At 36.7% G+C, this 27,222-nt stretch overlaps 1 protein-coding gene across 1 annotated transcript in view; it reads left to right on the top strand.

Moving 5' to 3' along the window:
* The first annotated feature begins 543 nt into the window (after positions 1 to 543).
* The window catches only part of LOC124362808 (calpain-1 catalytic subunit-like), a 211,553-nt gene continuing 184,874 nt past the window's right edge, over positions 544 to 27,222 (top strand). Inside the window, exon 1 of the mRNA XM_046817635.1 lies at positions 544 to 1,364. Within this exon, the coding sequence (XP_046673591.1) occupies positions 1,112 to 1,364 (253 nt within the window). The 5' untranslated portion in view covers positions 544 to 1,111. The remainder of the gene's footprint in view (positions 1,365 to 27,222) is intronic.

Raw genomic sequence — 27,222 nt, 5'->3', positions numbered from 1 at the left:
ATTGGCAAAAATTCTAAACATCATCTGTAAATTCCACCATGATGGTGATTGGAATGGGTAGATACCTACCACATACACTTTAAAAACCGTAATCATAATTAGCTATTTCGTTATCTAGATTGCACTGAATTCCCGTAATACCTACAGTGACGAAGTACCTATAAAATAAATGATCATGTCTTCGTTAGTGACGAGGTAGCAAACGTCCTGCCTACTCTTTCCTTTCCTGTGCTGGAGTATCAAGATTGACCACTGACATTTGCTGGAACTACCTGCTTGAAACAACCGTTAATGTTCCACTTCCAGGTCTCCTATAGTTCAGACTTCAGAGCGTTTTTTTTTTTTCTGATATCGTCTTTTTTTTGCAAAACGGCCACCGTTTAAACTGTGCTTATGCCCAAAACACTGATGTATAAATTACCTTTATAATTACAGTAGCTTAGCTTACGTCCCCCTGTTTATAGAATCAGGTGTAAAGGGATGGGGGAACAGGTGTTGGCAGCGCTCAGGTAGCAGGTCCTGGAACTATCAGTTGACCCGGTCGTCTGCTAGAGCTAGCACCGCGTCGCTGCCGCTCCAGTCATTCAGTCACGTGCTGACGGTCGTGGAGGACGGATTGGTGGAGCGTGCAGTTTCGTTTCTCATTTGCATACGTAGCGAACTGTCAGCTGATAAGTTATATTTCTTGTTTCAATTAATATTTATTTTTGTTTAATATTGTAGTATAATTTTATCATTTTTAATCTAATTAAGGGTAATTATTGTTAATAGTGCTAAAATTATAGTGTGGTAAAGGATTTTATTAATTTTTAGTTTTTTCGGAGGAATTTAATACATAAAACTTTTTCATTGTAAATATTAAGGTTTTCTTCAAAAAATAGGACTTGTATGATAACTCCAAATATCGTATTTCGAGGAAGAAAGGGGTGGAGTCTGGAGTAACTCGTGCACGGCAGAATTGAGATATCAGACCCTCGGCATTAGAATGGTATATGACAAGTTCGTGCTGGCCGACGTACAATAGGACGGCTAATGGTCATTGTTTCGCCATGTTGGCAGGGGCTCACGAACAATAGATCTATGCAAATCCGAGTGCGGGGTGAAAGGTGTTATGAGTGCAGAGGATAATGGGCTCGGCAACAGTTGCTGGGACAGGTGTGTCCACTGGAGTGACCTTATCGTGAGAGCGGACCCGAAACGGAGTCAAATGATGCGGAGCAACCAACTCGTCAACGGCAACCATGTCGGAAACGGCAACCACCCCGTCAACGGCAACCACGTCGGAAACGGCAACCATACCGGTAACGGGACCGGTGGCAACTATTTGGGCAATGGCAAAGTGAAGTCAAATGGACATCTTCAGAGTAAGTGCTGTCACATTACTTAAGCATGGAAAAGTAAGAGTATAATAAACCTACTGAAATGCAGTATTCCAAAATAGCGAGTACATCCTAAAGTAGAGATTATCATTTGATTTAAAATTGCGTCAATTTAAGGTTAATTTGGCTTTCGACCTTGAAGTTGTAATTTTTCTTTCTGCAATAGGTATCTTCTACAACGATGAGAATTGAACGATATACTGCGAATTGAACTGCTTTCAAATGTTTAATTAACAACAATCCGACCTGCTCAATACGGTTATTAATAGTTTAAGTGTGTGTTTGTTATTACATTTGCAAAGTTCTACTGCCTTCTGCTCCTTCCCAAATTATATACATTTTTCAGAATCTGAATCAAACGTTTCAAAAACATAAATCTACAACGTGAGATTATTTTTTATACACACATCCAACCAAAATTTAGAGCTCGAACTAGTTCTAATACTACTAGAAGTAGCAATTTTAACTTCATATTCACCATAATGTATCGTTGATCTGTTAATGACCTAACTTGGTTTAAGAAAAGGAAATATAACTATGTTCAGAACTCATACATTTTACTTTATAGTCACATAAAGACAATTTAACAGGTTCTTAAAATTAATATCTAACGTACGTCTTTCAGAATGAAGAGCATAAAACTGGTATATGAATCTGTAATTTCTAAATAACGATTTATTACCGAACAGTTGAATTTTTATTAATTCACGAATATTAATAATTAACACTTTTGTACTCGCCTAGGAACTTAAATTGTTTGTAAATAGATTACACGTGATTACATGGTTTATACAATATTTCCTACCGTTGATTGTTACGCACCAAACACAAAACATACCTTAAGAACCACCCTTTCGTTTTCACGTAGAGAAAGGCACTAACAGTACTAATTTACTGTCAAATCGATTTATATCAGACACGTAGGCGGACTAACCATTCCAATAACTACAGTTATACCAACCCTAACACAATTATAATGATTTAGCAGAACCTACTAAATGCTGTCCCCGTGTTTGCCCCGCTATTACGAGAGACAAACCAAACAGCGGCCATTACCTGTGCCGGTATAATTGCCAAATGACGGTCGTTGATAAAATTCTAGACACGGGAGTCTGGACGTGGCCATTACCGTATAGTTTGTAGGCGTATTTCGCAACGTGAGTCCGCGCCGTGCCGCGAGGGCTCAAGTGCGACTGGAATACATTGTTTACGGTTGCGCAATGTGGGCTTCTCGTCCTTAGTTCCTCGCACGTCCTCAGTTATATCGCAGGCCTCATCGCTTTACTGTGCAGATGTTATGATTTGTGTCAACAGGAAACATCCTCTAAGCTCAAAACCAATTCTCCAAGCACTTTAAACTCGTTTTGAGCAAAGGTTTTCTGACACTGTTTATACATGAAGCATCCGAAAATTGGTTTTCTAAGGTCAATTTTAGAAAAAATGAGTGAAAAGTGATTGTACAAATTGATTTGGGGTAGACGATTTCCCTTAGTAAGAAACAATCTATCATGTTTTATTCACTACTAAGTATCCAAAGGTTTACCAAAATTCATTTGATTTTAGTAACATTCTAGATTAGTTAGCCATTACAAAAACTGTCTGTATGAGACGCTTGCAACTACAACACAATAGACTGCAATAAAATGAACAACGTGTTAAGAAAACAGCAGCGATTGTTAAAACATTTGGTTTCTGAACTTTTGCGTACTATTACACTTGCATGCAATGTATTTCAGGTATTGCTACACTACAACGAATGATAGCCCTGAACAACCATTTAATTTGTTCAATGTAATTCAGAACTTCAAAATTCGGTAACCTTAGCAACTTAACAAAATTTTATGTTTTTTTCTCCATACGGAAATGCTTAAAATTAAATTTTTAAAATAAGATAACAGTTACATTTTGGTAAGATTTTTATCTCTAGTAGTTGAACAGGCTAACAGTAATACCTCCGGATATTATCGTGAGCTAGGCAGCACCTTCGGTGCAAATCCTAATGTCAGTACATAAAAGAATAACTGTGGGCGTTTTTTGGGGGAGAAATTCAAATCTGAAGGCTAGGAAACGTTTATTGTAATTTCACCATTGAGCGGGAGGTCAATGGATGATGGTTGTTTGAAGATGATTGAAGAGAAAATCGAATTACCTGGCAATGGCACGGTTCTCAGAGAGTAAAAAAGAATGATTGTCTAGGAATTACGGAATCAGCTAAGCTTTCATTCCGATCCTAAATATTGAGATAGGTTTTTCTTATCTCTCTTACCAATAAGGGTGTATTGAGATAGTTTTCTCTTATCTCTCTTACCAATAAGGGTGTATTGAGATAGATTTCTCTTATCTCTCTTACCAATAAGGGTGTATTGAGATAGGTTTCTCTTATCTCTCTTACCAATAAGGGTGTATTGAGATAGGTTTCTCTTATCTCTCTTATCAATAAGGGTGTTAATGATTAACTATGATCACAATACTAGTTAACTACAATACAACTTCATTTTAGCCATTTTGAATATTATACCAATACTTTTGATGTCTCTATGAATACTGACGATTTCCATAAACCCTTTTAAAAATAATCTAATCTAAATTCATAAAAAAAAGAATTGAATTTATTTCCAACAGCAAACATGTACAGTCATTAACAAAATACAATCTTTGTGAAAGACTGACCACTTTTACAAGTAGTGTGGCCAGTGCATGCAAGTACTTAAATTACAAGTATCTTATCTGCGTCCAGATAAAAGTTCAATTGTTTCAGCCGGGCTGCTCTCTGTGGCGTCCACATAAAGTCTTATCACTACTATTGATCTAAAACTTAAACTCAGAACTAAATCTAAAAACTTAACTAAAATCTTCCTGAAGTACCAACTTGTACCTTTTACTCTAAAATAGTTTTATTTATTTACACACAACTACTTTTCCTTTATATATCATAAAAATAAGTTTCTCTGTTGAAAATGAACTACATGAAATAAAAATAAAACTTGGTTAGCAGTTTAAATGAAATTAAAATATATTTTTTACACAAAAATAATTTAAATTCAATAATAAAATAATAATAATATAATAGATTACATAACATTACAAATAAACTTAAAATTAATCCTCGTTTATTTACATGGTTTTTATTATTTTTATTTATTCAGTCTTTATTTGTACAAGTAATTTTATTTGAAAAAGAACAAACAATCCTCTATTGTCAGTAAAAATTCTTTTAATTTCCTATAAAAAAACTTATCGTTAACGGCAATTTTCAACTCATATGGTAATTTATTGAATAGTTTCGGCCCATTGTACATAAAAGACTGCTTTAGGATTGATTTATTGACTTTTGGTAGTCGAAACATTCTCTGGTCCTATACTTCTAGTACCGTAATTTAAGTCCGTAGTTTCCCAAATTACCACTTTTAATGTAAAAATAGCCTAAGTACCTTAAATACAAATAGATGTTGCAAAGGTAGTATTTTAAGTTTAGCAAAAATTGGGAAAGAACTGTCACGTCTTTTTTATGAGAAATAATTCTGATAAAATGGTTTTGCACAACTCTTAATTTCTCTATTAGATATTTAAAAGTAGTTCCAAAGCAAACCAATCCCATATTGTAGTCTTGATTCGACCAAAGCAAAATACAGAGTTTGTAACAAATGTTCGTCACAAAAATTTCGTAGAAAGTAAAATTTTCTAATTGAAGATTTTAATTTTCTTTGCAAAACTGTTACGTGCTTATCCCATGTTAGCTTTCGGTCAAAAATGACTCCTAAATATTTAAAACTATTCTGTTTTTTCAATTTGCTTACAATTACATAGATTTACGTCGCCTCTGCAAGTAGATTCGTGAAATACAAGTTCAGAATGAAAGTTGAAATCTTTGAAACCAAAATTTACATATTTTGTTTTCTCAACGTTTACAATGCATTTTGTTTGTAAGACACCAATTTTTTAAAATAAACAAATCATCATTAATTTGGCTAAATAATAATTCCGTATTCTTCTGGGAATAAAAGAAGGCAATATCGTCGGCGAAAGGCACTAGCCTTGCCATTGAAAACTGAATTCTAATAAATCATTAATAAAATACATTTTAAAGATTGAATTCCATTTTTCTGATGATAACAGCCGATGTAAATACTTCTTTGGTACTTCCATCTTGATCATGTGAAAGTTTGTAGGGTTTCTTTCGATTCGCTAATGTAGGATTGATTCAACAAACAGTGATTTGGCTAAATTAAGATTACATTGGTTCACCCTCATTGAACACTTCACTGGTTTAAATACTCGCATACGTAGCTGTCATTTAAACAACGACCAACTCAACATTTCTTCTCATTTGTAGCAGGTATAATTTATTACAATTTAATCTTGTATAGGTTTTATATCCTTATGGTTTCAGATCGACCCAGAACAAATACTGATCATTTTTTTCTTCTCATTTATAGCAGGTATAATGTATTAAAGTTTAATCTTTAATAGGTTTTGTATCCTTATGGTTTCAGATCGACCCAGAACAAATACTGATCATTTTCTTTCTTCTCATTTATAGCAGGTATAATTTATTAAAGTTTAATCTTTAATAGGTTTTGTATCCTTATGGTTTCAGATCGACCCATAACAAATACTGATCAATTTTAAACAGTTCTAAGTAAACCGATAGGTTATCTGAATTCACGAAGGTATTGAGACTGACCATGTTGCCTTCCAGAAATGTTTTCCTATTAATAGACTATATTTGAAATTGGGCTCAATAAGACAACATAAGCCTTAATCATTAATCAATCCTTTTTTTGGAGAGTTTTTCATAGGCATAAAGCAAAGAATTAAATCCAAGATATACTTAGTGTGAGAATGACGAAGAAACAAATTAAAGAATACAAATGAATTATTATTTCCTTGTATCTTCATTTTTAATGGGGCAAACTACATTTTCTAGACTGGTTAAAAAGTTGAAATTTCACGATATTTTTATTGAACATAACATAACTGAACCTTTGTCGAAAACGTCATAGTGTAAAAATATTATGGGTGGTGTTATACAGTGTTACAGAGACCTTCTTCAGAAGGGTCCGCATATAATGTAAAAGCAAATGTAATTTTAGTAATATTGCAACGTTGAAATATAAATAGGTTTTTGTTTATACATATACATTTTATAACAAAATTGACAGTGACTGACTTTACAATTCATTGAAGATAAGAGTAAACAGGGACAAAACTAATTCACTGACCCCACCCTTTATCTGCAACGTTTGTCAATCCTCAACGACCTCCGGAGCTGTCACCTTAACAAAATATTGAACAATGTAGAGAACACTACTATAATGGCTAAAACAACACCACATGTTTAAAGAATACAATGCCTGACCTTTCTGTCGTGTAAACATATATATGGACCTTGTCAGAGGAAAGCCATCATTAATATTTCAATGGATATTTGGTTAATGTACAAAATGCGTGGTTAGGTTAGGTTGGTGTCCTTGACCTTCTGCAGACCAGCTGACGCAACTCTTTGGTTTCTGGTGCTTACTTCATCGTGACACAAAATAAACAAGTTCTTTTACGCCTCTTCAATGTAGTAATACAATTGCTCGTGGTTTATTTTACTTGGTTGCCTCTAGTCCATTCATAAAAATCCTGATTAATAAGTTTAAACTGTTAATATTAATTATAAATATTTGTACAAATTTATTGGTATGTTTCTTCTGTCCTCTTCTTCAGTTTAGTTGATTTTTTTTCCTTAAGATTGTTTAAACAAAATTAGAAAATATTAAAAGATTGTAAGATATTTTTCTCATTATATGCTTAAAAAATAAACCAATACAACAGAATATTGAAGGATCCAGGAAGTAGCGAAAAATCTTACCAACCCATCCAACATAGTAATTTCATCACATGTTATTATATAACATTAAAACATGTAATGTAGTCGTACTCAGTTTGTTTACAAAGTTGTTTACTCTACGGTTGCCACAGTGGTTTTCCTCAAGACGAATGTTAAAATGTTATTCTTCTTTAATTTTTTTACTTCGAAACAAATACAGATCTTCCTTAGATGAAGAGAACCCTGTGTATCCAGTTTCCAGTCTCCAATACTTTTCTATGAATAGTTGAGGCACGGAAGCATAGACAGACGGATAAACATCGACTTGATTTTTAAAAGTCCCTACACTTAGATTGAGACATAAAATCCATCCACTTTTCTAGATGTAAAAAATAAGAAAGATTTCTTACAGTTTGTATCAATCGCTTTAAAAAAATATAATCGCTACGCAGTTATAGTAATGCTGTAATTTTTTTATTCAAATACGTTACAGTACACATTGGTTACATTTAAGCCCAATTGAGTTCTTGGGCTGTGTTTTGCACGCTAACACGATTTCAAGGCACCATGATAATCAGTTATTAGCTATGGTTATGTCTCTAAAGTACAATATTGTTGAAATTAACATCGTTATTTGTCGCTTATAATCAAGGTGTTGAATCTCGTTGTCTCAGAGACCAATGTTTTAATAACTTCAACAATTGGGAAACTTTAAGGAACATTTTATACTTTCATTATCCTCGAAGGGAACTATATAAATGTCTCCAAAAGAAGCTCCAGGAAGTATTCTCATCTCTCAAATGTTTCAACATTGTTCTTTCACTCTTTACCTTATTTATTGATATTTTTAATGCTGAAAGTGTTCCGTACAAATCCTGTTAAAATATTTATAATCGATGTGGATGATAATAAACGAAATTAAATGAGGCAGATAATTAACTTCATATATAATTTAGGTAAGTATGTTATAGTGTTGCTGATTTAGTAGTCTACTCATATAAACATAAATATATGCTTGAACAATTCCATACTTAATAGAAATGTTTCATGTTCAAGCATCGATGTTGCATTGTGCACAAATACAGTTCTTTGATGATGTTGAACTTCAACTCTTAAGTACAAGTATTGAACGTAAAAATTAAGATCATTTGTGGACTGAAAAACTAAGGACCGCTAGACATAGGCTAAACAAATATCCAAACTACGGTCGTCAGAAGAGGTCCCGACGATTGATGTTAACATTTGAATGTATTTAATTAGCACCGTCCGGAGCTCTCTAATGTCCTTGGCTTGACTATGGCTATTCTCTTCAAGGCGAATCATTTACATAACTCATTTAGGTTAATTGTATGTGATGGTTGTGTTCTGCACACCCTTGAATCATCAAACAGTCTAGAACCTCGAGTATACGTAGTATACTTCTGTAGTAAAATAGTTATTTCACTTGAAAAGTTTGCAATACAACTACTAAGGGGAGTCAATTATCATCTCTGAACTATCCAAGAACAAGTCATGTCTTTATAAAATGCTGAATGGATCTGGAATGGATCTAGTACTAATACTTCATCCGAGATTGAAGTATAACCATTCTAATTAATGTCTTTCTCAGGACGGCCTGTAAAAAATGAAAATATGCCATATTAGGTCTAGATGGACAATTTCCTGTCGATTAATGAGGAACTGTTGAAGTCTACTCACGTATTGTCCCCAGCCTGGTCATTCTGCGGTGTCCGCATCGTGGTCGTCCGGCTGCGGACAGCAATGTTGTCCAGCCGTTCTGGGCTTGACTGACCCCGCCACACCAGCCATTGCGTCGCAAAACGATCGGTATTGACTCCGAAGAGAATCTACCGTTAGGCGATCTGCAAGATCCTGCAACTTCTTATTCTTACTTCACTTGTTGCAATTGATATGAATCGCCTTGATATGGCGCAGTCGAGTGAGGTGTTAATCAACTTATTGCAGTATATTCAAAATAATGTCTACATTATTTTCACAATATTTTATGGACATCGGTTACGTAATCTTAAGTAAAGTTTGTACATAGTGACGTGTCACATTCGTTCTGTACTAAAGAGTTAACTTCTCGTAACTCATGATATCATAGAATCAACGTTTAAGATGGAATAATACTAGTATTATCATATTAGAAGGCTGTGTCAATAGTATAAATTACCGAGATTCAATCAAATACACGTTTTAACTCCTGTTATGACATATTATGGTAAGGGCTGAGAATACATCATAATAAACTGAAATGACTACTATTAACAGTACATGAAAGTAAACTACCAAGAACATCTTATCCAGTAACTAGAATTTAATCTGCAGCTGTTATGTAGATAAATTGAGTGAAGAGATACCAAAACACAGTAGCAACCATGGGTTTGATAGTCACAGGATAAGGTATCAACATAGATAAGAATGGTAAGCTGTCGCTATTCGACACCATTATCTTAACTTGATTTATTCGGGTTTAAAATACTGAACTTGAAGCTGTAACTCTTTGCCAGCATCCTGATACTTAATAACCGAGGGAGAAACTGGGAAAGTGGCCTTGACTGTGACGAATCCTAGAGTAATCGTGGAACTTACCTCTGCCCATCCACAAATGTAAACTTGGGCTATCAAGGTTTAAAACGTTGAACGTGAAGCTCTAACCCTTTGACAGCAACATGGTGACTAATGAAACGAAGAAAAAGCTTGTGAATGTGGACTTGACTATAACAATTCCTAAAGTAATCGTGGTATGTACCTAAGCTCATCCACTACTGAAAAATGAGTTACTAAGGTTGAACATATTGAACGTGAAACTGAAACCCTTTGCCAGCCAGCACCACGGTAATTAATAAACCGAAGGGGAAGCTTGGGAAAGTGCCCTTGTCTGTAATGATTTTAACAATATTATGGAATTTACCTCGACCCAGCCACTAATGAATATTTGAGTTACTAAATTTCAAAATGCTAAACGTGATGCTTGAACTCCTTCTCAGCGCTCTTGGTACCTAATAACCAAGGGGAAGTCTAGGTAAGAAAACTTGACCATGGTGATTCCCTAATGAAATCGTGGAATTTACCTCAGCCCATTCGTTAATGAAAACTTGAGTTACTAAGGTTTAAATCACTGAACGTGATGCTTGAACTCCTTGTCAGCACCTTGGTAACTAATGAACCGAAGGAGAAGCTTGGGAAAGTGGCCTTGACCGTGACGATTCCTAACAAAATCGTGGAATTTACCTCAGCCCATTCGTTAATGAAAACTTGAATTACTAAGTTTTAAATCACTGAACGTGATGCCTGAACTCCTTGCCAGCACCCTGGTAACTAATGAACCGAAGGAGAAGCTTGGGAAAGTGGCCTTGACTGTGACGAATCCTAGAGTAATCGTGGCGTTCACCTCAGTCCAGCCATCTCCAGTGTAAACAATCCTGTCTCACACTCCGAGCGTGGGTCGCGGTCACGGACTGGCTAATTACTCATTAGCTCTAGTCCCTTCCTAACTAACCGAGAATATTAAGTTATTCCGAACGTCTTCGCCTCATTTCTTCTGATTTGCGAAAAATTAACCTTGAGCTTGATCACATAACTATTAGTCCGAAGCTGTGTTTCCAGTATTGTTTAATTATTCTAAATTTAAGTATTTTGTGTTATTTTTACCATAAGTGCGTATATGTTTCTTCCCAATCCCTTTAATAATTTCCAAAAGTTCTTAGTGAGATGATTGCGCCCAATACATTCAAAGTCCTTAAAGTGGGGTTTTTATTAGGTTATCCGGATTTCATTTTGTCACTGGCGTACTGGAAGACATGGTCCTGATTGGAAGACTTGATTTTTACCTCATAAGTACAATTTAAGCCCAAATAATTTTAGGCTACTATTTTTAATCATAGAATTATGGTCGGTGTCTCTTTTAAGGGGGTTCGGTATGCCCTATCCTTCCCATGTTAATTTGGCCAATTTTATGTACCTTTTTCTCAGAAACCTTTAAAGCTATCATCATAAAACTTTAGGACACTACTATTTAGACCTTTGTTAACATTTAGAGCGGAAGACATTATAAAAATCTATTTTAAATTTGTATTAATAAAATTATAATTATAAATTATTTTACAAAAAATTAATAAATTTTTTATTTACTACAAATTAAATAAAAACTTCTTTTTTTAACTTTGTTCCGCTCTAAATGTTAACAAAGGTCTAAATAGTAGTGTCCTAAAGTTTTAGGATGATAGCTTTAAAGGTTTCTGAGAAAAAGGTACATAAAATTGGCCAAATTAACATGGGAAGGATGGGGCATACCGAACCCCCTTAAAGATATTATTAATACGCATCCATACTCGTCTTAATTTTTTTATTTCATCGTTTATTCAGAAATCATTAAACTTCTTTGTACGTCATCGTGCAAATATTGTAAAATTATACATCTTACGAGAAACATTCAAAAGCGTGTTAGCACAGTTATTTTTTTTTAAACGTGACATCTACGAAAACTTTACAATCACAAATAAGGACGTAAAATACATTAATCGTTATTATGACGTAAAACAGAGGTAAAGTCACGTCACTCTTTAACTCCCTGTAAGTGATCTATATAGAATCAGACCAATGTTTTATTTAAACGTTTTCGGAAATCTAGTTGTCTTTTCCACCTAAGTATGAGCGCGATGCTTGTTATGTAATAAGTTGAATCTTCGTTTCAAAACTGAATGTTTACAATCCATTGAGCAATCAGCATATTGAACAGAGAAGCAACCATACAGAAGTGGGTTTCGATATTTTCCCCGATAAACTGAATTTTTGGAAGCTTTGTTTCAGCTAAGCCAGACATTAAACTATGACACCTCATTATTACTCCACAAATAAGAAAAGGGTTTACAAAAAGAAGATGATATCCAAAAATCCAATGAGCAATAACAGATAGTTCTACTCGGTTTAAACGGCTACACCGATAGTTTCTCAAGTGCTTTACCGACTTGGTTGGTCCTCTCGGGAGGAGTTAGATCTAAATTATTGAACAAAATTAGCGGCTCATTTCCAGATAAGATCGGCAATGTAGATCAGCGGTGTCGTACCGATAGCATCTCTGAGAGGCCGGTGCCGACGGCAGGCTTGTGAGGCAGCTCGGCGCAGTCACCGTGTACCTCCGGAGCTCGCCACCAGCTTAAATCACTGTTTATTGGAAATTTCCAATCAGATAGACGGCGAAGAAAGCTCGCTGTGCACCGTTCTTCAGGATAACTCTATGGGTTGATTATACTCGTACTTATTGCTTCTGAACGTTCTCTTGATATATAGGGGAACGGGAATTGATTTTGATCACTTTTGATCACTAAAATCTGTTTATTGACAATATATCACTAGTTAGTAATACAAATATAAAATAACAGCATTCATCCAAGTAATTAGCTATGTAGAACGTTTAAGACGCACATACTTATGCTATTTCAAACACTTTGTTGGTAATAAAATTCAGTAGCAATTTTTGCTGTTTTAAATCGTAAAAATATGTATATGCCAACAAGAATTAATGCTCTCTATACATAAAATGGGCCGATTGAGTAATTTTATTGTTAACTTCCTACGTGACACACCCTACCTCTCTCTTAAATTTGAAACTGTTTTTTCCTAAAAGGTGACATTTAATCCAAATTTAACCTTAAGATCCCACTTGGATCATTTAGGATTTTAGAAATTATCCTATCAAAACAAAGTTTTAAGGAAAAATTAAGTATACATAAAGGATAAATAAAGTATTAAGGACCATGAAATTTTAATATCCTATTTTTTATTAGTCTTAGAATAAAACACATTAGTATAGTTGTCCAGTACATTGTCACTAATGCATTAATAAATTACGGGTTTCACTCTTTGCGAAATTTATATCTAATTTACACATAATAGAAACATAGTTGTATTTTGGAAATTCAAAGTACACTAGTTATCATTCAAATAGTATAAATACAATGAAGAACAAAAGAAAATTTTTGTGTCATGGCAAAATAATATCAATGTTCTGAATAAAACCGTACCTAATCAATATGTGGACGTAAACAAGAAGAGACATTACGGTCTGCACTTGCACAGTCACACGCGAACGTCGAGCATCTGCATACTCCATCTTATTATGCTGCAGAGCTTGCGGTTATTCGTGGGAACTTGGGAGTCCTGGCCGTAAGTCAGCCTTTGTACCTTCATTTCCGTCCTCAATTAGGTGGACATATAAGGATTCTGGCAATTAAATTAATCTGAATTAACTAGCGCTCTAATCCGATAGTTGGGTTAATTAACTGTGCGCCATAATTACTTCCGGTAAAATACTGGAGTCGTCGTTTTCATTGTTCTGCTAGACTTACTGCATAGTTTAGTTACTAACTGGTGGACATAGTACACTGAATTTCATTAATTTATATTTGTAATGATATCATACAAATTTTTTTAATAATGAAGAAAACATAAGGTGTTTGTATACTGAGGTTACCGTTGCAATAAGTCTTACTTGTATTTTGTAGACAATAAATAGTATTATGGTTTGATATTAAATATTGGTATTATATTAGCCTCAATTTCCACTGGCTTAACCAGTTTCCTTAACCAGTCAACACTGTTTTTGTCGGAAACCCTATCAAGCTCTCCTCATATGACTCTTCTCCAAAAACTGACAAAAGTCTGTACTAATTCTAACCTCAAGGCGACATAGAAATCGGATTTCACTACGTCCTTCCTTATCACAGCCGTGGTGGAGATCGCGGTCTGTTCTGGAATTGTGTCTCACTCGTCTTAGAGGCGAAGTTCTCAGGCATTTTGCTCAATATAGTATTTGTAAATACATTGAATTCACCAGTAATAACATCGCGTTTGTTTTAAATAGGCATCAACACTGGCAAGCAAAATAACCGGAGCAAATTAGGAAATGGATAGGATACAGAGGAATGAATCATAGAAAGGGGGGTAACCCCATAATATTTGGATTTTTCAAATCTTTACACATAGACGGGTGATTGTACTACCTAACATTGTATAGTCCCGCTTCTGAGGTGGTGTTTATTTGAAGCCCCTAGTGACATTAATACAGCTGCTATTAACATCCATGTGCATTTTGTATACTTCATTAACTAGACCCCAAATATGATACAATATGACCATACATAAAAGGCCACCCATCAGATCTTTCACCCAGTGGCACTAGCTTTAATACTTCATTATGACTAATTTAAAGCAAGAATTGCAGTAAAACTAACATAAAATTCTTAGTTTGGTGTAAAAACATTGAAATAAAGGTGAACTATCTAAGTTCAAAATATTCAAATAAAAAATATTATTCAAAATAAAATGAGTCTTATTTTAAATGAATCTTTAGATTTGTAAAAAATTGTTTATGTATACAGTTCTTGTTTTAATGAAAGCTTACGCAATTTTCAGTATTTTGTAGTACAACTTAAACAAATTTTATTTAATTGTTATGATGAGGAAGTTTACAGAGATGAGATTTGTGGAATTGTCTTATGGAACTAATAAACTATAAGCTGTCATTATGTAAATCGTTTTTACTGTTAAAAAATTAAAACTACATTAAAGTTACATCGACAAGCTAAATGTAATCAAAATCACTTTTGTGGTACCTAGTACTAACAAGGGTCGGTAGCAAGCGTGGGAGCACACAGACACAAATCACAGACAAACCATACGGAATGGCCTTTTCACTGCGTCCATTTCTTCAAAATCATTTTACCTCTAAATGGCTACCTATATCAAACTCTAAAAATGTTTTTCCTGCGCTATCACAACACCTGTAGTTACAAGCCAACTAAAATGGCCGAAAAAGAATACTTCATATTAAGTAAAAATGCCCCTAAAATTATTTCTTTTTATAGTTAAAAATCTTTTTTATGACAGTAGATTTAAAAAATACCTGTCAACAACAGTACCAAAATTGATCACACAGGACACCTGGCCAAAGACTGTTAGGGCTCATAGTGAGCGCTGCGCACGTAGACCCCTCTCCTGCGGGACGACTTAACATTCAGATAACATCGGCAGCCAACATCCTGCAAGCAGACCATCAGTTTGCCAAAACCGACCGGCAACGATTTGTCATGCCTAACCTTGACGCCTTCGCCATTTTTAATCTGATGGCGTTAAAAAGATCATCGCTCCTCGGCTGCACAGCTCGGCTCTCATATAGTGCTGACAATCTTGGACAGTCACGCTTGAAGCAGAAACTTCACTCTGGTCTGGTGTGTACCATATTAGTGTAATACCATACGACATGTTATACCATAAGCCAAACTATCGACATCGATTAAGAAGACGTTTATTCCTCAAACGTAGTCGGTTTACGCCCATCTGTGAGTAGACTATGTCCGACATCACACGCAAGACCTTGAAGACCCCCTCATTAACATCAGTGCCCTATCAGATGGCATTGCGTTTATATCCGTCTCTCTATCGCGAAACATCTACTGCATTGTTGTCCGGTGTGGTAATACTCTCGGTAATTCCTACACTTAAAGCGCCAAAGTACCGTTTTATAACGGCTTCTGTGTGGTAATAAAAAGTTATTTATAATTAAATTAATGTTGGTGTATTTCTTTTTATTACCATACTGCCATTTGAAAAAACCTTAACAAGACCTTGTTGAGTATAAGTAATAGTTCAAGCAAACAATACTCGTGGTGGTTATTCCAAACTTAAAAATTAACTAAAACTCAAATGACATTAATCGAATGCTTCACCTTTAAATGGAAAAAATACCACCTCAAAGTTATTATTGGTGTAGAGACAGTTTTTCATTTTCGAAGCTAATACTTTCTATATAAGAACTTATTGTCTTCTTAAGCAAAAACATTTTGCTAATCGGATTCACTTGTAAGTCCAGCTATTAATTTTTATAACTTTAACTTATTATTTATTGCCGCATTTGGCATTGCGATGCGACTAACAATAAATCTACCAGTTAGTCTATCATAAAGTAAAGGTAAGCTAATAAGGTTATATTAGCTATAATTATAAGTTAAATGAAGGTTGGTCTATTCAAGTGCATACTTTCAGTATAGTTTATATTTTTTATTATTACAGACCAACTAATTGCATAGCTTTACGTATTATAAAATAAATAAATGAATGAAATAAAATTAGATAAAGTATGAAAATTTACATAAAGCATTATGTTACTATTATTTACAACAAGTGGGGTAATGGCTAGAATTTCTCAATGTACGAGTATATGAAGTACTCCAATAGTTGAGTTGAACATACGGTGCGTAAAACGGTGACACAGTCAGGAGTTTATCAGTGTAGTACTTCCCAACGTCTGGAAATGTTATTTCACCTTTTCAAACACCCCTCATCTTAAATACACCATACTCCCAAAATATGAGGTCGATATACTACAATCCCTTTGAAATACGAGTTGGTTGTTTACGACTCCCCAGTCTCAAATACGGAATACGGCACTGCACCCTTTAGGTAGATTATCATATACAAATATTCTTGTCTTACCCAGAATAAAATTTAATAAAATATACTCTACTGGATGAATAATACGTCTTCCATGTAAGTTAAACCAGATGCTTAAGCACTTAACATTCGAAGTCGGGAGAGTTTTGCTGAATTAGTGGAATACATTTAAAGCTTAAATATCCCGTTCATTGGGATTTTACGTAATATTTATTTTTGTCTCTGTTTATATGTAAATAACTTTAAAAGAAGTTAAAAATGCCGTTTATGTCTTTCAGCCCAGCGTTATCTTCCAACTTAACAAGTTTTAGATGTTTTATTGGCCAAATAAATGTACGTGCCGGCAAAACAGAATGTTCCCGACCCCGAGACATAAAACCGGCTTGTGCAGGCCGGTACTTGCATTGTGACCTGCTGAGGATAATTCGCCAGGGCGGCGGTGTCATAGCTTCACACTTCCTCAGAATGACTCTGCTAATGTAACCACTACATTTGAGCAGTTGCCCGGGTTTCCGTCCAACGCCCGTACTGTAGGCCAGGGCAGCTGTATCACAGCTTCTCACATCCTCAGAATGACTCTTCTAATGCAACCACTACTTCATTTCATTTCATTTCATTTATTTCCAACGGCAGAACCACATTACATAGAGAAGAGTGAAATATAACAGTAACATAACAGTATTAATTCTAACAACAAGTTAACAATGAAAGAGTGTAATAACAAAAATAACAATAATACTTAAAGATAACTTGGCGATAACAGTACCTAATAAATATATGATAACTGTGACAGTACATACAATAACAGATAAATAATGCAGATTACAATACAAATAATAGAATATTAACGATAACAATTGATAAATAATTTAGGCTATAGATTTTCAAATGTGTGTGTATGTGTGTGCGTGCGTGCGTGCGTGCATGCGTGCGTGCGTGCGTGCGTGCGTGTGTGTGTGTGCGTGCGTGTGCGTGTGTGTGTGTGTGTGTGTGTGTGTGTGTGTGTGTGTGTGTGTGTGTGTGTGTGTGTGTGTTGTGATTAAGAGGTTTCAGTGTGTTGCAGGTTGATAAATGTCTTGAGATTCCGTTTGAAGGTTAGGAATGAGGAAGCGAAGAAATCCATGTGGTTAGGAAGAAGGTTTCCATGAAGCTGAATTCTCCGCATCGTAGAGTTGGCCAAGTATGATGAGGAAACAGAGGATCTAGCAAATAGATATTGGGATCTAGTACCAGCAGGAACCCGGAAGCAAATCCTCTCCAGCAGCTCAGGACAGTCCACAGTAGAGTTAACGAGGCGGAACAAGAATATTCCATCATGGTAGAAGCGCCTTGTTTCAAGAGCGGGTAGTTGGAGAAGGGATGCTGCCACTTCGCGTGTAGAGACCTTTAGGTATCCATAGCCCAACCTTAGCCCTACCAGCCTGAGAAATCGCCTCTGGACCCTCTCCAGATCCTCAATCAAATATTTCTGATGTGGTGACCAAATCACACAGCAGTACTCCAGATGTGGGCGCACCAAGGTACAGTAGAGAGTCTTGAAAGAGAGTATATCAGTGAAATGCTGTGAAAATCTGTGTATCAGGCCGAGTTTGCGCACTGCCTGGCTGCAAGCCGACCGAACATGTGCATCCCAGTTGAGTGTAGATGTAATGGTCACTCCAAGATCTTTTACTGTAGTAACTCTTGATAGTGTTATGCCGCTCAGAGAATAGTCAAATTTTATTGGAGAGACGGTTCGATGGAAAGTGATACAGACACACTTATCGAGGTTGAGAGCCATGCTATTTTCCAGGCACCACTCCTCTACCCGATTCAGATTAATAGCATCTTGATGTGTAGTAACTTTCGCATACAGTTTCAAATCATCGGCGAAGAGTAGGTGGTCACAGCTCAGTCTTCGAGTTATGTCGTTAATGTAGATATTGAACAAAATGGGGCCCAGGTGTGAACCCTGAGGTACGCCAGAAGTAGCAATGAACTCCTTGGATAGAGCGGAATGGAAGCGAACTTGAAGTTTTCTCTCATGTAGATAGCTCGCAAACCATTTGAGCAGTGGTCCACAGATCCCATACTCACACAACTTGCGGATGAGTAGGACATGGTCAACTCGATCGAAAGCCTTGGCAAAATCCAATTCAACGGCATCGATCTGAGTTCTCTCTCCGAGTGCGTCCATAATATGAGTCTGAAAGACGGCTAGATTAGAAACTACTTGAGCAGTTGCCCGGGTTTCCGTCCAACGTCCGTATTGTAGGCCAGGGCAGCTGTATCACAGCTTCTCACTTCCTCAGAATGACTCTTCTAATGCAACCACTACGTTATTTTGAGCAGTTGCCCGAGTTACCGTCTAACGTCCGTTCTTCAGACCAGGGCAGTGATAGTAGATTCGTACATTCCCTAAGTGACCCCGATAATGCAGCAACTATATTAGAGCATGTAGCCGAGATTTGGTTTAACAATCGTACTTCTTTGTATATATTACTTGTATCTCATTAATCACTGAGCTATATGATGAGCTGTCCGCTCATCTCCTCAACGAAGTTTCAATCCATCTGGTCCTTAAAGCAGACATTGGGAAGACCAGTAATACAGCAAAGAGAGGTATGTGGCATAAACAGTGGAAATCACTTGAATATCATTTTCCGGATACTACAGGTATGAAGTGGTCGACGCAGAACAAGATTGAGCGAGTGAGATAATGTCAGATGTTGAGTGGAGAGCATGGCCGATCCAGGGCCTCAGTGTTAGGCAGAGAAAAGTATGTGGAATAAACAACAGAAATCACTCGGATATCATTCTGTGGCTGTACAACAGGTATGAAATGGTGAAGGAAACGGGATTTTACCGGATATTTGCCATCGTTCAGTAAAACAAAAAAATCAGTAACACTACGTTTCGAGATCTGCAATCTGATCTCCTCTTCAGGTTTATAACTAACCTAATACATAACTACAAACTAGGTTAATATAAACTAATCATACCAAAGCGTTGTAGCACGCCTATGTCAGGAACCACAACCGCCATGATATGAGTCAACTTCACTAACTCTAAAACATGCACTTAATAAAAACTATACACAACACTAATCATTAAAACTGAACTACAGAGTACAGCTCACTCACTACACGTCTGTATTCGTCTACCAACCACCTACAACTGAAGTGGTATTAGCAGAACAAGGTTGAGCGAGTGAGATAAGGTCAGATGTCGAGTGGAGAGCCTGGCCGAGCCGAGACCTCAGTGTTAGGTAGAGAGAAGTATGCGGAATAAGCAACAGAAATCACTCGGATATCATTCTCTGGCTATACTACAGGTATGAAGTGGTATTCGCAGAACAAGATTGAGCGAGTGAGATAAGGTCAGATGTCGAGTGGAGAGCCTGGCCGAGCCGAGACCTCAGTGTTAGGTAGGGAGAAGTATGCGGAATAAGCAACAGAAATCACTCGGATATCATTCTCTGGCTATACTACAGGTATGAAGTGGTATTCGCAGAACAAGATTGAGCGAGTGAGATAAGGTCAGATGTCGAGTGGAGAGCCTGGCTGAGCCGAGACCTCAGTGTTAGGCAGAGAGAAGTATGTGGAATAAACAACAGAAATCACTCGGATATCATTCTCTGGCTATACTACAGGTATGAAGTGGTATTCGCAGAACAAGATTGAGCGAGTGAGATAAGGTCAGATGTCGAGTGGAGAGCCTGGCTGAGCCGAGACCTCAGTGTTAGGCAGAGAGAAGTATGTGGAATAAACAACAGAAATCACTCGGATATCATTCTCTGGCTATACTACAGGTATGAAGTGGTATTCGCAGAACAAGATTGAGCGAGTGAGATAAGGTCAGATGTCGAGTGGAGAGCCTGGCCGAGCCGAGACCTCAGTGTTAGGCAGAGAGAAGTATGTGGAATAAACAACAGAAATCACTCGGATATCATTCTCTGGCTATACTACAGGTATGAAGTGGTATTCGCAGAACAAGATTGAGCGAGTGAGATAAGGTCAGATGTCGAGTGGAGAGCCTGGCCGAGCCGAGACCTCAGTGTTAGGCAGAGAGAAGTATGTGGAATAAACAACAGAAATCACTCGGATATCATTCTCTGGCTATACTACAGGTATGAAGTGGTATTCGCAGAACAAGATTGAGCGAGTGAGATAAGGTCAGATGTCGAGTGGAGAGCCTGGCCGAGCCGGGGCCGCTGCCGAAGCGGGCCTCGGTGTTAGCCGCTGTTGCGCAAGTGTGTCACGCAGCCACAACGTCGGCCGCAGTTGTTCGTGAGTCTTCAATAAAGCCCGGAAGTCTCTGGGTAATATACTACATCATCTTCATTCACCTTCTTCTCCTCTCCTTCATCATTTTCATGCCCAACACCGGCACGCTGGGTTCCACTGCACCTCGCCGTATAGCCTACTTGAAGTACCTTCATAACCTCAGGTGGCCATAAAGATGTTTTAACGTTTTATTTGTTTTAAAGGTTTTGTGTTATGTAGATTTCATACACATCTGCCTATTTCCAATTGTACAGTATGATTTTGGAGTTTTAACTAATTCGCTATGAAGATCAACTTTAGTATTACGTTTAATTAGTCCAAAGTTAGCAAACGGACTGGAAATTATTTCCTTTCTGTTAGTTTGTCTTTCCACATAAAATTTCAAAAACATCAAACCCATAGACTTGTAATTATGCACGAATCTTTGTTTCTACGAAGACAAGTATGAGTTTTAAGATGATACAATAATGCCCGTCCATGGAATTTGGCTGAACGTAATTGAAACGTATCACTTAGAAGGCTAACACAATTTCTCTTTTATCTGTGGAAAAAAAGGTAAAATTTTGGGTACTTTAGTATTATTCGGAGGCCGCTATTTTTGGAATAGATTTTTCTTACGGGGACCTAAACATACTACATTATTAGTCAGAAAATACAATATTTGACTTACTGTGAAAACTACAAGTCATTGTGACTGTGCGTTCTTGTTTTCTACCTCCCTAAGGGAAGGGATGTCGGCGAAAAAGATGCTACTCTGTCCCTATATACTACTTGGTATTAATCGAATAAGTAGGTTAAGATTAGGTTATCATAAATATGTTACTTGTAGAACCAAAGTTAAAGATAATCTTTACGAGCGCTCACGTGATCTGAGCTTGAATTTATCTCGAGGGACCTTTTTCTTTATCGCCAGGGGGTGGTAAGTATAGCGCCACCAAAGCCCGCACTGATGGTCAGGGCATTTCTGATCGGTACTTTCCCAACCTCACATCACGTCCAGGATCGTCCAACTATTCCGATCTCAAATAACGTTGGCGAAAATAAAAATATATCTCCAGGTAGTACCTAAATTCAAGCTCAGACCACGTGATCACTCGTTATCTTTTTATATTTATAAAATGTAAGTATGTACTTACCTAGTTATATAGCCCAATAAGAAATAGTAGAAAGGGCAGAGTGCCATCCTTCCTGCCGTCATCGCTTCCTTTTAAGAGGCAGAAATCAAGAACCGATCATCATAGTTACATCTAATTTTCACAGTAAGCCAAATAAAATGTATTTTTTCTAATAAAGTAGTGTTTTTAGATCCCCGGTAAAACACATTTCCAAAAATAGTACCCTCCGGATGATATTAAAATACCAAAATTTCATTCTAGGTATGATTTAAAGTATTCATAGTAGTATAAAATCATTTCTGTCTGTTTGCCCGCAGGATATATTCACTCATTCTGACGTTATGTTTTTGATAACTCGAGGGAACTTAATGGTTGTGTACAGCGTACACTCAGTGTATAGGTTTCACGGATCGTGTGCAGAGAAGCGATATGCTGTGAAAGTCCTCTGTTCGATAAGGATGTAGAGTTTACTATATCCAAGCAGTTGAAACGGATGCAGGATTAGGCTAAACTGTTTTTTTCTTATTATTATTAAATATTTTCACATTGGCCCTTTCCACAAAGAACATACAGTAATGCGCTAAAAATTAACGAAATTATGTAATAGGTGTGTTTATTGAATCACTTTGTAAGAATGAGAGCTCAAAATATTAAGGATCAAAGCTACATTTTTTCAAGCCACTGATTATTCACGACCAGAGGTCATGCCAAATTTTAATAGTTGTAAGTATACACCAAGGTATAATAATTTTAAAGATCTCATCTTATAAAGATTAAGAGTCTTAAACGAACATAATTCGAAAAATCCAAAATTAAGACTATATAAATCTTTGAAATTTCATAAATACTGTACATTGGTAACAATACAAGAATTTGTACAACATTTAAAATCTAATATTTTACCATGGATATACCACAACAATAAGAAAAATAACACAAATTATATCCTCTTACGTAACAGCTGTAGCTACATTAGTTGTATCCAGTAAGCGTAATAATCATATATTAGTTTTAAGAAATTCCCGGAACAAATATTTAGTGTTCTCTAAAAGCGTATTAAAATTCGATAAAAATCATTTTTACTTTACAATATGGGAGTACGTGTCACGTAACAAGCTTCGTTATAAACTTCAATATTTTCAACTTCAAAAGTATTTAACGAATTACATTCTCGAGATACCAGCCTGAGTTATAGGCTTTGCTGACGTTCAGTCAAATCATTCAACTCGATGTCTCTCATATAAAACGAAGCATAATTATTTTAAACCAATATTCCCATCACACTCAGTGGTTGCTAAGCGGATCTGCTTCTTTCTTAAGGGCCCCATACACCTACGAGTCTGGCTCGCGAGCCTGGCTCGCCGAACCTAGCTCGCGAGCCGGATCCGCTGATTATTCACCATACACCTACGTATCTTGCTCGCCCAGTTGCAAACATGAGTTTTTCGAAGAAGGTTGCAGCTGCGGTCATAGTGTTAAATGAGCTAGGTGGATTTAAGAAGAAACGGAAGAAAAGGGTAACCTTCCTCAATTTCTTCCTGAATGCTGCCCTAAGGTTATCAACTTTCCTTTTTACAAAGTTAGTGTCTGCATTCGGAATATTTTCTTTCGTAATTTGGAGGAGATGTTCCCAGGCAGTATCCCGTTTAAACTTGTTGGAATACTCCGCACTTCGTACCTTCCACAAACACGGCAAATTTCGATACTCTTCAGTGAATGTTGTTAAAAAATCAGGGCTCATAAATAACTTGGAGTCAGCCATGTTAACTCAAAACAAACAAAACACCTTAACCTTTGCGGAACGAGTGGTGCGTAACGTTTGGCCTGGAGTAGTGAAAACAGAATGAACATATTTTTCTGTGGTGAGGGCACGAGTCCGATCCGTAATGCGCCATACACTGGCGAACTGATGCCCGAGCCGAGCTGAGCCAAGCCGAGCCGAGCCTCACGGCAAGCAGTGGCGGATCCGGCTCGGCTCGCCTGAGTTTGACTCGGCTCGGCTCTTTATTGTCCATACACTGACGGATTTGGTCCATTTCTAGGCGAGTCGAGCCAGGCTCGCGAGCCAGACTCGCAGGTGTATGGGGCCCTTTAGGCTTTGTTGAAAGTCTACCTAGTGTCCGTATCTGATAATATAAGGCATAATATCTATACTACTTTTAGCTGATATTTACTTAGACCCACATACATACCAAATTTAGGATCTAACATCGACCAACTTTATGTTTTGTGGACATTTTGCTACATAAATTTGCAAGAGGGTGTGTGGAGAATGTGATAAATCCGTGAATGAATCTATTAAAAATGGATACCAGCAATCAACCAATTTTCTTGTCGGTTTGCCAAATTTAGGGGCATAAACCATTCTACATCTGAAAGATATTGAGGTCTAGACCCTTGTTAGCCCATTTATCAAGCGGAAACAATAGCATAATTGGTGGAGCCGGCCGAAATAGAGAGTTGCACACGTCCACGGCCCGCGCCACTTGTGTGTGGGTGGGGCCTTCAGTCCCTGAGCCTAATAACTCCGTGGTGTATAGCCAATGAGGAACTCAGCGGATAGTTGTGGTGTTCCGGCTGTTACCTAAGCTCCAGATCCTCCAGATTGGTTTGTATTGCCCAGAGCCAGTTTCAGAGCACGCCGCAAAGTACGAATTATAGTGAAATCGGACCGAACGAGGTGTCGACTAGATGGCGAGAAGGCCCTTTGGAAATTTGTTAAACGAGTTGGTTGGAGGGGAAAGCCAGTTCCGATGTTCATCCCTTTAAGTTCCATATTTCGTTATAATCTGATACATTGCTAAAATCATTTAATTGTCAATTACATCAAATTAATTTCAAATTCAATGATTACGTGGCAAACAATTGTTCTTTATTCCCAGGAGAGTTCACTTCTAGCTAGCTTATACCCACCTACCAGTTAAATCTACAATGGTTGTGGTATAGGAAACAGCCAATGGTTGGGTCACATTTGGCCAACCCAATAGATTTCCAAGAGCGGCAGCACGTCAATGACCGCTAATGTCGACATATTATGTTAACAAGGATTTATCGAAAGGTTTAGAAGGGAATATGGGACTTCCTTAGTGCTAAAGGGATTTGCAAGCCAAAGCATGAAGGAGTAGCGTCTGCCTTTCCCGTGTTGACAGAAATAGAGCTAGCCTCCTCCCGACCTTCCAAGGTGACATGAATGAGATTGTCCCGTCGTCTCTATAGAGAGGGATCTCGACATGATGCGGCCCTACCTATTCTAAATCGAGACGTCAGAACCAGAGGGTTCTATCTGCATTTTAACAAATTTTACAGTAGAGCGTTTTAAAGTTTAAGACCTTCTGCAGGGCAACTTTATATTGTACTGAAAGAAATTCTAGGTTATAAATAATCAACAGTTTGTTAGTGTTTACAAAAACCCCAGTTTATTGAAATATTAGTAAAATACAATTTTTTAGGCATTTTTAAACAAAACAAAACGTGCAGATGGAACCTTTTGTCCCTGAGTACAAATCAATATTTAAAGTCCAAAGGTCCTTAATTCAAAACTGTATTTAAATAGTCTACATCAACTGTAGGCATCCATTTCATCATAGATTTTATGTCTTTAATCTTGTCTGAAGGTAAATTTCTTCCTGTCTCGCACTACGTTTGCTCCCAGAGAATTCTCGGCAGAGTAGTTGTATGCTCGTCCTGTAGATCTGTTCGACTTATTTTTTTTCACCAAGTTAATGCAGTTCCAAGGTTCCAAAGGATCATGGCTGGTTTTAAACTTTACTGATAGTAAATTAGATTGGCAAAATTGAAGTTGGCACACTTTAGTATAAGGGCAATCTTGATACGCAAGGTTCTTGCTTTGTGCTTGGAAGTCGAAGAAGTCATTTGTCAACATTTTGGATTACTGAATAAGGTGGACTTTTTATTAGATGCGATGATTACTCTTAAAAGAGAAACAGGGGACCAAACCTCAGTTACTTTGAGTGCCTTTTCAATGTTGGAATGCACATTATCTACTTCCTGTATGCATGAATGGCCTGGAGTAGAATATTTCATTGTTACTCGTTCAATGTGTTTATTTTTTGCCATAAATAAAGAAATGGCATATGAAATGACAGAGTTTCTGTTTTGGGGAACACAACTGTCACTCCACAAAATATAATCTTTAACATCTGGAAACGCTGAACTTATTTTTTCCATTATTTTTACCACTGCACTGGCAATATCATTCCCAGAACGACCACAAGCGCTTCATGCCAAAATGCGCAATAGCCTTTTTTGTCTTTTGAGCAATGTGCAGTTAAGTTGTATACGTTCAACTTTCTTTTGTAAAAAAAAACAGCTTACGTTAGCCCTAGGTAGCGCTATAACATTTTGTAAGTCAAAACATACAACGACTTCATTACTCTCTCTCGGTCTTTTTTTCTTTCATTTCTCATAAATGTTTTATTGAACATATGATCATCATATTTGCAGCAAGCTCTTCTGTCATTCGATTTTCTTTTAGGGACATAGAAGTATTCTTCGCACAAGTCACATCTGTCGGACTTGGGTAGCAAAAAATCCAAATTATATTCATTATTGAAAATAGATCTATACATTGATATGGATAGAGGTTTTCACCTTAAGTTCCTTTGCAATGTTCAAGGTACATGTCAAACATTCTACTGATATTTAAGTCAGGGCTAAGATATTCTTTTGCTGTTTTTTGCCCTGCAGTAATGGGACTCGACTTTTGCAAAAGATTCAATATGTTTCCTAAGAATATCTTTATCAGCTTTTTGCGTCCTGTCTTTAGTTTTTTTTTCCTCTTTCGTCCGATTTCGGTACTTCACTTGATTTGTCCTTATTATTGTGAACATTGTAATGGTCTTCTGACTCACTAAAATAGTTTGGAGAGAAAAAAACTGTTTTACAAAACTCTAATCTTTTCGTTGTTTATATGTAAAAAATATGAAAAGGAATTCTTTTTCTGGGGATTATTTTTCACCTTTGTTCTTACTGACATTTTGCACTCTGTATTTCTTAGTATGAAATGATATTTTTTCATTTTGGTCTATTTTATAATAGCTCAGCATAACAGCTTTCACGCTCATCTTTGCTTACTTTATTACTACATTTAAATTTACATTTGCAGTCTAAGTGTTTGAAGGTTCTTTTGAGGAACAATCTTACCACATGAGCTGTGTGTGTATGATCTACCC

The sequence above is a fragment of the Homalodisca vitripennis genome, chromosome 5, assembly GCF_021130785.1.
Source record: "Homalodisca vitripennis isolate AUS2020 chromosome 5, UT_GWSS_2.1, whole genome shotgun sequence".
NCBI lineage: Eukaryota > Metazoa > Arthropoda > Insecta > Hemiptera > Cicadellidae > Homalodisca > Homalodisca vitripennis.
This window is presented reverse-complemented; position numbering and strand designations above follow the sequence as displayed.